Source organism: Sander lucioperca, chromosome 12, assembly GCF_008315115.2.
Source record: "Sander lucioperca isolate FBNREF2018 chromosome 12, SLUC_FBN_1.2, whole genome shotgun sequence".
Taxonomy (NCBI): domain Eukaryota; kingdom Metazoa; phylum Chordata; class Actinopteri; order Perciformes; family Percidae; genus Sander; species Sander lucioperca.
Window position 1 is genome coordinate 27,866,682 of NC_050184.1, and position 11,233 is coordinate 27,877,914.

Genomic DNA, 11,233 nt, shown 5'->3' on the forward strand with positions numbered 1-11,233 from the left:
CTTTTCTATAGCTAAGAAAACTTAAATGATATATTCCATGGGTAGCACAGTTTCACAGTTTATTTACTCTCTTTCTCTAGGTGGAGATGCTGGAACGTAAATATGGTGGACGATTCATAACTCGGCATGCGGCCCGCACCATCCAGACAGCCTTCCGCCAGTATCAGATGAACAAGAACTTTGAACGTCTCAGAAGCTCTATGTCTGAGAACCGTATGTCCAGACGCATTGTTCTCTCCAACATGAGGATGCAGCTCTCGTTTGAGGGCCCAGAGAAAGTGCACAGCTCCTACTTTGAAGGGAGGCAGGTGTCCATGACAGAGGATGGCACCCCGCTGTCCATGGTGCAGTCTGAATGTGGAGATATAGAGGTCCACCAACAGGCCAACATGGCACCTCACCCAGCCCCACAGGGTGACCTGACAGATGCCATCACGGAGCTGGAGGACGCCTTTTCCAGGCAGGTGAAATCTCTGGCTGAGTCGATAGATGATGCACTGAACTGTCGCAGCCTTCAGGGGGATGAGGGTCCTGACCCAGAGACCATGGGCTGCTCCAAGGTGGAAAGGGAAGTGCCCTATCAAGTGAAGTCCCACCGCAGGGCACCTGGACGAATGCACGACGAAACGTTGGCATCCTATAGCGATGTCACTCTGTTCATCGATGAGGAGGACATGTCCCCCTCTATTGCTCTGTCAAGGTCAGGGGACCAGCCCTCCAGCACAGAATCAGACTTGCGGTTGCGGTCAGTCAACTCCTCCCAGGACTACTGGCCTATTGACCCCAAAGATGAGGGTCGTGACACAGATACGAGCTGCCGCAGCACTCCTTCTCTAGAGTGCCAAGAGCAGCGACTTAGAATGGACCATCTTCCTTTGTTGACCATAGAACCTCCTAGTGACAGCTCTGCAGAGCTCAGTGACCGGTCGGACCGGGGCTCTGTCAAACGGCCACCTGTGTATGAACCGCACGGCCACATTGTAACGTCATCCCAGGCAAGTCCTAAACACATTTCCCACGGACCCCCACCGCGAGCTTCCTCCCGTGACGATGAGCCACCTCTGCGCCACCGCCACCGCCACCGCCAGCTGGAAAGCCACTTAGCCATCAACGGCTCAGCCAACAGACAGAGTAAGTCAGAATCTGACTTCTCGGACGGGGACAACGACAGCATCAACAGCACATCCAACTCTAACGACACCATCAACTGCAGCTCCGAGTCCTCGTCGAGAGACAGCCTACGAGAGCAGACGCTCAGCAAGCAGACTTACCACAAAGAGACTCGCAATAGCTGGGACTCGCCCATCTTCAGTAATGATGTTATTCGCAAGAGACACTACCGGATCGGCCTGAATCTCTTCAACAAGTAGGTACTCAGTTCTAGTGGAGCAGGCGCTTGACCATTGTTTGCAGTGATTAAGGGCCTAACAAATGGAGGTGATGTTAGAAAAGCCTCTTGAGAAACCATTCATTTGCTGTGTGTTGCACTATAAACTATATTAATATCAAATGGGATATTTAAAAAAAATATTTGCATTGAAGAAAAAATTCAGATGAATATTTAACTTGTCTGTTGTATATGATTACAGTGTGACATCATTGCTTTGTAATTCTTTGTAATATAGACTGATATAACCGAAAGGGGCATTTCTAGTCAGTTAGAGAATAAACATGCCTTAAGAATACTTTTATACAAATTGTAGAAGACACCTCAAGAAGTTGCCTTTATGTATTACCTCAGAATTTGAAATTAATTGATTAAACGGGAGGAGATTTTTCTCTCCAGTTTTGTTTAATTTACCTGCATCTAAATGTTGGATTTATCAGGAAGCCAGAAAAGGGTATTCAGTACCTGACTGAGAGGGGATTCATCCCTGACACACCGGTTGGTGTGGCTCACTTCCTGCTGCAGAGGAAGGGGCTGAGCCGGCAGATGATTGGAGAATTTCTCGGCAATCGACAAAAACAGTTCAACAGAGATGTCTTGGAGTAAGTATGATTCTCCCCCCCCCCCCCAAAAAAAAAAACAAAAAAAAAAACAGTCCAGGATCATTGTTTATGTGTACACTTTAAAAGCATGTATCAGGCTCCCGAAAACCCATTTTATTATGATCCTGCAGATGATAAGAATTACTCATGCCACAAATGTGACAAGAAATCTTTTATTTTATAACACATAAACACATATAACATATATACAGATATACTGTATGATACAATCGAAGCCAACTTAAGATATAAAAGAATTGATGATGATCTGAAAACTGCTATATTGTGTTTGTGTTTCATTCTTTCTGCCATCTCTCCTCTTATGTACCAGCTGTGTGGTAGATGAAATGGACTTCCAGAGTATGGAGCTGGACGAGGCTCTCAGGAAATTTCAGAACCACATCCGTGTTCAGGGTGAAGCCCAGAAGGTAGAGCGGCTCATCGAAGCTTTCAGGTTAGATCACACACTGACACATAGCATTTAAACACAGCAAAGACAGACCAATATTTGCACAGAGGAAACAAGACATCCTGAGTCACCGATTATCACGGTGAATGATTGGGACAGGAGAGAAAACACTGATGCTGTGTTCACACTTAGACATCCATACAAGACAATATGCCTTTGTCACATAAGACACAGCATGTAATAATGCGTTGTGATCTTAATACTGGAAGCTGTGTTGTCGAGATAATTATTGTATAAATAATTAAATAAATACATTTATATTAAAAAAAATAAATAGGTACATAAAGAGAACCAGCACTACTTCCGTTTTCTTCTGGCAGTATTGCAAATATTTCAACACTATGACCATGACTGTCTATGTGTTATGTAATCTGAGTTTGGCTGTAAATTGAGATGGGTGCTCTCCTGTCTCATATCTCTAGCCAGCGCTACTGCATCTGTAACCCTACAGTGGTGCGGCAGTTCAGGAACCCTGACACAATCTTCATCCTGGCGTTCGCCATCATCCTCCTCAACACTGACATGTACAGCCCCAACGTCAAGCCCGAGAGGAAGATGAAGATGGAGGACTTTATCAAGAATTTAAGAGGTAACATAACCAATGACTGATATGATTACGCAAGGATACTCTATTTGTGAACAAAATCTATTCACTGCTATTTTAAAATGTGCTACACAAATGTGCTAGGAAATAGACTAGTTTAGTATTGTTTTCTCTCCTCACTCTCCTAATCTGTGTGCCAGGTGTAGATGATGGGGAAGATATCCCTAGGGAGACTCTGGTAGGCATCTATGAGAGGATCCGTAAGAGAGAGCTCAAAACCAACGAAGACCACGTCTCGCAGGTGCAGAAGGTTGAGAAGCTCATTGTGGGAAAAAAACCAGTAAGTGCTGTTTATTACCTACTCGACTAAGTCCACTAAAATATATTATAATTTTTAAGGCATGACATTTTTGACCTATAAGAATTCAACATTGTTCATACTATTCTTTATTAAGTACTCCGGGACCACAGATGTAAATTAGCTGTATAGCTAACTCTGGTACAGGGCCTGAACTGTGCATGGTCCCTGACAAATAAACTAATAAACTAAACTAAAAAAAAACTACTCACAGAGCTATATCTGCCTAGAAGGACTTTCCATAAATAAAATCCTGTTTTTCTCCTGATTTACTCACTCCCAAATGTACAGAGTTTAAGTCATAGAGGGAACAGAGAAAAAAAAATCTGGTTTACCTTTGGGTATTGTTGTGTGAAAGGAGACAAATGCCTGGGTTTAGACCTTCACGCTGGTGATTTTAACACACCCGAAGCCCTTGAGAGATGTCACCCAGTGCTGCAGTCTGATAAAAAATGGGCACTTTCTGCCACCGTAGCACATTATAGTTCTTACTTAGTTTCAGGGGGACAAGTGGTTAAAACCAGCAGTTAATTTGGTGGCAGAAATTACAATAATCCGTTGATTTACTAATCATTAGTCAGTTTATTTCTGTGTATGATTACTGAACCAGAGCTATTATCAAATTTAGTTCGGACTGTGCTCCAGCCTCTCAGGAGCAGGGAGAGCACCAATTCTGCATTATCCTGCAGGCAATGATGTCTCTTTCATGTGTGAAGGTTAAAAGCAGGATTAACCAATGCAGCATTGGGGAGAGGCTTGTCTTGCATGGATGACTTTGTTTTAGTTGGTTTCCAATGGGATGGAATCTCTTCTGCTCTGCCAGTAATAATTGCATGTATTAAAAAATTATCCCTTGTCACCATTTAGCTGCCAAATTAAAAGCTCAGGAGGACACTCAGTAAAACACTTGAACATAAAAACCACACCAAATAATCAGGTCCACTAGTGCTGCTCAGAGTGGGCTTCTAGGGGAGGATATGTTTTCATTCCAACATCATTACAGACTTCCTCGAATCGGGCAGCAGAGAAAGATCGCAACCCTGTATACAGACCCCAAGAGGTGCATGCGTCTGCATTGCCACTTTAATAGGCTATAGGTGCACATTCTGCAAGGGCAAATCCTTATATCCATTAATAAGCAGGAGAGATTCCATTGTCATGTTATCAGACACAATAGTTTTAATAATCCTAACATAGCAGTAGCATGTAACATCTTCGTTGTTCTCTGTTTTTAGATTGGATCACTCCACCACGGCCTGGGATGTGTAAGTAGGCTAAATATCCATAAATCATACTATATTTGATCATTTTTCATTCATTATTTCACTGTGTGTGCACAGCTTCCTGTCTCTGTCCCTGGACATTGCAGTTTATCAGATTATCTAAAGAGGCAGAAACTTTTCCCCCCTGACGCATCTCATCTGTCATTTCTGCACCCTAGAGACAGAAGATCGACAGACATAAATTCTTGGGTGGCATTGAGCTGTATTGTTTAGATTCTGTGCTCAGCAGGGTGTACACCACTGCTGGCTGCATGCCACCGTGCACATGCCTCTCAGTCAAAGAATATACTGTAGATTTGTATGGAGATTGTTAGTCATTATTACCTTTATGGAAGGAGCTGTGCGCTGATTTAGCACTAGTAGTAGTACATTATTTTGTAATACAATGGTTCTAATTATACAGTAGCATTGCAATGGTTAACAGTTTAACAGGTTACATCAGTCTGTCTCAGTATTCTCTGACTTCCCTACCCCATACATAGCTGATGTTACTGGTTTTCACACCTCATACCTGTATTTAGTTTGAGCTTATATTCTTTTTGGTAATAAATACCTTTTAATTTATTGATATTTTGTGTCCCTTCCAAGTTTTTTTTTCATGGCCTAGAGCCAGGTTTATGACAAAGCACCTTAATTTCCTCCATAGTATATTTTTTTTCATTTTAAATGCAGCCTAAATAATTTCTTGAAACAACTGAGCACTGTAGTCTGTACTCAATCAGGAGTAAATAGGGCATTTGTTTGGGACTATCTTCAGCTGTGGACTTGGTGCATTTGCGATTATTTACGGAAACAGGACGGCATATGTGGCAGCACTAAACCCAAAGTGTCACCACATCTCCCCATACATCACTGTGAATGCTGTGAAGAATGCAAAACACATAGGAAGAGTATATCAGTCATCCTTTGGCTACACCTTTAAATTCTGCTCAGAGGAAGAGGGGACTTCTGTTCCTTATTATCTTTTGGACTGAGGCCATAATGACCTCTGAGTGTTGGTATCTGTGCTCTTTTTTTCTGCCTCGTAGGTGCTGTCGCTGCCCCATCGCCGGCTGGTGTGTTACTGCCGTCTGTTTGAAGTGCCAGATCCCAACAAGCTCCAGAAGCTGGGCCTGCATCAGCGGGAGATCTTCCTGTTCAATGACCTGCTAGTGGTAAAAGCCCTCTCCTGTCCTCTCCTTTCTTCTCCTCTCCTCTCCTCTTTTCTCATCTCCTCTCCTTTTTTCTCTCCTCTACTCTCTTTCGTTAGACAAACCCTTAAAAGATTCTCTTTGCATGATTTCAGGTAACTAAGATTTTCCAGAAAAAGAAGAACTCTGTGACGTACAGCTTCAGACAGTCCTTTTCTCTGTATGGGATGCAAGTCATTCTGTTTGAAAATCAGTGTAAGTGGCATTTCCTTTTATTCTGTCTTTATCCCTGTGGTGTGTTAGCTGACAGTGTTTACACCACAGGGTTTAATTCAGCACAGTAACACATCTAGCAGAAAAGGGAGGTCAAGCCAATGGGCTGTGACATTGTTTATACTCTCCAAACTTCAGACAGATTTGCCCAATGTGTTTTAACTCCGTTTTGTTACCCCAGATTACCCAAATGGAATCAGACTTACATCAGCGATTCCAGGTGCGGACATCAAAGTCCTCATCAACTTTAACGCGCCCAACCCCCAGGACCGCAAGAAGTTCACAGACGACCTACGAGAGTCCATTGCCGAGGTCCAGGAAATGGAGAAATACAGAATAGAGTGTGAGTTGCCTTTTTCCCCCATCCCATCCCCCCTCCTACTCTGTCTACCTCAGGCTGTGTAAAGTAAGAACAGGGCATGGTCCTCATTACTCAACTGCAGCACTTTACAAGGGAGAATGTTTACAGAGATCACAGGATGGCTAACAGAAGGGAGAGCAGAGTTTTTTTTTTTCTGGACATTCAAAGATCAATTCCGTCATGACATACAAGAACAGGATGCTGGAAAGGATGTACATCAATAGTGAACGTTTGTGAGTTTCAGACAGCGAAATCTGGCTGAATACATTACAGAAGACGTTTATAAAGTCATTCCCTGGCCAGAGTGAGATGTAAAACTACTGTCACTTACCTCAGTCTTTCCTTGGCGCCTTTCCACAGCTGAGCTGGAGAAGCAGAAGGGGGTGGTGAGGCCCAGCATGTCGCAGAGCTCCGGTCTGAAGAAGGAAGCTGGCAACGGGAACATGAACCGCGCAAGTCTGGATGACACCTACACCATGGGTGAGGGCCTGAAGAGAAGCGCCCTCAGCAGCTCCCTGCGAGACCTCTCCGAAGCAGGTACAGCCAAAAGGTCTTTGTTTTTTGCCAGCCGCTTCTTTAAAGGAAAAGTACTCTCCTTCTGTCATCTGCCTCTTTGTGATGACATCAAGGGGATAAAAATAGCAAAATGTTTTTTCACGGCACCATACATTGATTTTACAGTTTTCCCCTTTAAATCCACTATATAGCTCACTCATGATTGGATAGTTTGGTCTAAACGGTGTGTCCTTCAATGTTTTAACTTCAGCATACTTTTGTTTTAGAGAGCAGAAAGGTGTGCTCCAACTTTTTTACAATTCAAAGACTGAATACAGATGCATTTGAGAAGAGGTTCATTGTTTAGGAACGCAGTTGCTGTTTGCTAGATTTTCTCTTCTCAGTGATGAATGAAATTGACAGGCAGTTCTCACCTCTGATCATGTAGTTATTTCTTAACATTTCCATGTTTATAATCGTCACCTTTTTTTTTTACCTCACACTTTTGCACTCCAAAGTTTGTTTTATTCAAAGACATTCCATGATAATCTTATGTTGTGTTTTATTCAAACATCACTTGCCATTTCCTCTCACGTATATTTGTGAACTAAACAAATCAGTGCTGACGTGTACCATTCTTAAGCAGCAACAAGATCAAGATTTAGTTTCAGTCTTGCCGTTAAAAGTCATTTTACATCCATGAATATCAATGTTTAGCACAGCCACTCTCTCTCTGAAGCAAGAATACATTTCATTCATTACAGATAACAGCTATGTGAAGTTATCGGGTGATTAACTTGATAACAAAATGAAATCCAGTCAGGGGTCTGCCTTACAGTTGGTAATATGATACGCTTTGTTCTAATGATCACTACCTCAATGGAAAATAATAGGTCAGTCAGTGAAGAAGTCCCTCCGCCTCCTGTCTCCTGTGTTTTTCGATACAGGATGTGGCATGTTAGTGGGGTCATTTTTGTTAAGTGTTCTCTTTTTCCTTTCCTTCCATACTCCCATTTCATGTGTATTTACTGTGTTATTTCCATACACATCAGGTATTTTCCTGTTTATGTGTGATTATTGGTCATGTATCATTGGCTGAGTGTGCCTAACAACAGCAAAAGTGCTCTGTTCGCCCTCAGACCTGTATATGCCTGTACATCCCATGTGCAACAACCACTGTATTGCTTTTGATGTGTCTCCTCCTTCGTGACTGTCACTGAGACTGGCTTTTCGGCAACCTTGACCCTTTTGAAAATCTACATCTTGTGACAACATTAGCAAACAAGTTGTCATGTTTTATCAACTCAAAAATCGTGGAGAATTTGGTTTAGGGCATCAACCCTGTTTAAAGGTTTTTCGAAATAGCCTGCAATCTTTTGTTAAAACTTCACTCTGGACATTTCCTTGGTCTATTAGACTTAATGCCCTTGGGGTCCCTATTTGTTGAGATTTATGGAAATTAATTAAAACATTTTAAGCAGTTCGAAGTGCGTTTTAAAAACTTAAATCACTGAAATTAAAAATACAGTTTTAGTTTTCAGCCTGCGTGAAGATGTGACTTCACTATACAGTTAGCCACTGTACCACCTGTCACCCACCACTCTCCCGGACCTGAACGCGCTCTCCCCTTCCCGCCCATATTTGGACCTTACTCACAGTCACAATTCACTGCACTGCCCCCTTCGGGACTGGTGGGCGGCCTAAACGTCTGTAGTCGATCCAGGAGTGCTGTCGATCTCTAATCTGTGGTATTGCATGTCTCGGGCAGGCAAGCGGGGGCGTCGCAGCAGTGCAGGATCACTAGACAGCAATATGGAAGTAAGTTGGAAGCAGCTGGTATCCAAGCTACTCTCTATGTGATGATGTGCACTGTGAAAACACACCATTTATTTTTAGTCTTACACCTTCTTTGCTTCATAGACTCAGTCCATTTGTTTGGATCATTTATTTTTCTTCCTGGGATGCCTTATAACCTGCTTGCCTCAGTTAGTGTGCATGAATGGGTTGCCTGCCTCTGATCCTGCCACTTTTTTGGAAGCCAGAGATCTCCTGTTTTGGTCATGTTATATGGCCAATATACACTTTTATCTTCAAACAAGCATGACTCTACTAATCCCTCCTCTGATCCCTCCCCTTGTCGCCTGTCTCTGTCTTTCATTCAATCACATCCAAGCGGTTTTCATTTGGTTCTTCTCAGTGGCAGGGTGGTAGCTCTGTGAGACACTAGGAAACCCCTCTCCCTCTTTGGGTCTTTGTTTTTCCCATATCCTCATTTTCACTCAAATGCCTGGTTAAGGTTTAGGGAGGAACGTAGCCTTCATAGTCAGAGGTCTACTGATGGGCTTCACACGGACTTATAAAGATGTGGATTTCATTCATTCATCTTTCCTTCATGTCATGTGTCCATGAGTTCAAGTGTTGGGTTGAAGTCTGGAAACCTGAAAATTTCATTCTTTTTTCAAAGACATTGTGTGGTCTTTCTCCAGTCTTAGATGAAGCATTTGCCAAAGGAAAAGCTTCTTTTTTTAGGAGAATTCATACCTGAATAGTGAGCAGTGTTGCACCCAGAAACGGGAGGAAAAGTGTCCAGGTTATGAAGTCTGCACACAAGAGCTTAGTTTCTCCTGTCTTCTGACTTCTAGTTGAATGCTAATGTGTGGATGCTGAGTTTGCCTGTCACATCCTCTGCATGTGGAAACTATTGTAACAAGTTGCATGTGTGACTCTTAGAGGGTTTGGCACACTGACTGCAATGAAGATGAAATGTTGTCTTTTCTCCCTTTGTTGATGTCATGATTTATGCTCCCAATGGTATTAATGTAATTACTCATGTTACGGATTTACTGTTTCAAGCCAGTTAGCTCCTTTACAGCAGAACTCCTTTGAAAATAGGCTCCATTCATCTTGAAGCTGAATATTCCTAGTGTTGCTGCTGCCTACCATGAAAACATTTTTAGTTTCTCATTTGCATGCCCTTTAACATTTTGCTACTTGTTTATCTGAAATAAGAAAAGTGTGAATTCATCCTGCTGGTGCCTTGTAGCTGTTTTTCAGTAGCTGTTGTGCAGTAGCACTTGCACAGTGTCTGACGGACATGCTGTTACCTTTTTTTCCTGCCTGCAGGGGTCCATCATTAGCAGTCCACACACACGCCGGAGAGCCACCACGCCACGTGAGGGCGCACCCCGCGGCCAACCCTCCATCCCTAACTCAGCATCGACTTCCATCCTTGGGTCGCTCTTTGGCAGCAAGCGAGGCAAACCGTCATCCCAGAGCCACTCCCCTTTCCCTCAACCTGGTCAACCCACTCTCATTTCCCACAAGCCCCACCCGACCAACCTGCACCACACAGCACAGGTAGCACATACAGTGCAACTCCACGGCCACCATTCTCAGTACTGTCAAGTCCCGCAGAATCCGCCGCCTTACCACCACCACCACCACTACCACCCCCCTCCCCACACGCAGTACCACCAGCACCCAGGCTACGCTGCACATGCACACCAACACCTCCATTCACAGCACAGCCATTACAGCCAGCATTCCCAACACGCCTCACACTCCCAGCATGCTCCCCACCACCACAGTCAGCAAGCGGGTTCGGCACCTGGCGGACCCAAACCTAAACACAGTGGCATCAGCACCGTAGTGTGATGCTCCTAACACCAAGAGGAGGAGCGAGGAGGGAACTTAATGAAAGAGGGACAATTGCTTACACCAAAGGGACTGACAGCATAACTCTATGGCCTGTCCACTGTGTTTTACTGCTGCTGTGATGGAAACCAATCACACGCGGTCACCTTTTTCACCTCCAAGTCCAACTAATATGCAGGATGGAAATCGGACTTAAATCTTCCAAAAGGGGCCTTTTACTAGTTTGCCTGATCATGGGCATGGCCCCGTCAGGGTTTTTGTGTGTGTGGGGGGGAGGGGGTTCTGTACAGGAAGATGCTCTATGTTTTCCACTCACCGCCCGGCCGTGACGGCTGTATGAGAGAAAATGTGTTCTCTCACAAAGCCGCTCCACACTGCTTCATTCCTTCAATAGCCTGTCTTACCTTCACATAATCAGGAGGAAAGACGACCTGAGACGAGAACATGGTTTTCTCTGTCACATCGATGGGATCATTTCTTGTGCACAGCCTTTCGGAAGTCAACTTTCAACTCTTTGGTTTGCGGATCCTACCATCATATGAATGCAATTTGTCATTGCCTCTCGTAGAGCTCATATGTAGTGAAGAACCTAGGTATAATCATTTCAAACTAACTTAAATCAAAGGACAGGTTAAACAACTGAGTGGACCGTCTCAGTCATTGTAGTTCTAGCGCTG

General features: G+C 43.7%; 1 protein-coding gene across 10 annotated transcripts in view; it reads left to right on the top strand.

Moving 5' to 3' along the window:
• The window catches only part of LOC116062059 (IQ motif and SEC7 domain-containing protein 1-like), an 89,770-nt gene extending 78,961 nt beyond the window's left edge, over window positions 1-10,809 (top strand). For 8 of the 10 annotated variants that reach the window (XM_031316539.2, XM_031316540.2, XM_031316544.2 and 5 more), the window contains 12 exons: window positions 81-1,366; window positions 1,828-1,989; window positions 2,321-2,443; window positions 2,881-3,047; window positions 3,203-3,342; window positions 4,596-4,625; window positions 5,672-5,797; window positions 5,929-6,028; window positions 6,228-6,389; window positions 6,768-6,944; window positions 8,671-8,720; window positions 10,026-10,809. In XM_031316539.2, coding sequence (XP_031172399.1) covers window positions 81-1,366; window positions 1,828-1,989; window positions 2,321-2,443; window positions 2,881-3,047; window positions 3,203-3,342; window positions 4,596-4,625; window positions 5,672-5,797; window positions 5,929-6,028; window positions 6,228-6,389; window positions 6,768-6,944; window positions 8,671-8,720; window positions 10,026-10,556 — 3,054 coding nt within the window. In that variant the 3' untranslated portion in view covers window positions 10,557-10,809. Of the gene's footprint in view, window positions 1-80; window positions 1,367-1,827; window positions 1,990-2,320; window positions 2,444-2,880; window positions 3,048-3,202; window positions 3,343-4,595; window positions 4,626-5,671; window positions 5,798-5,928; window positions 6,029-6,227; window positions 6,390-6,767; window positions 6,958-8,670; window positions 8,721-10,025 lie in introns of all 10 variants that reach the window. The other 2 variants (XM_031316547.2, XM_031316548.2) reach the window with 2 other exon arrangements.
• Window positions 10,810-11,233: the final 424 nt, after the last annotated feature.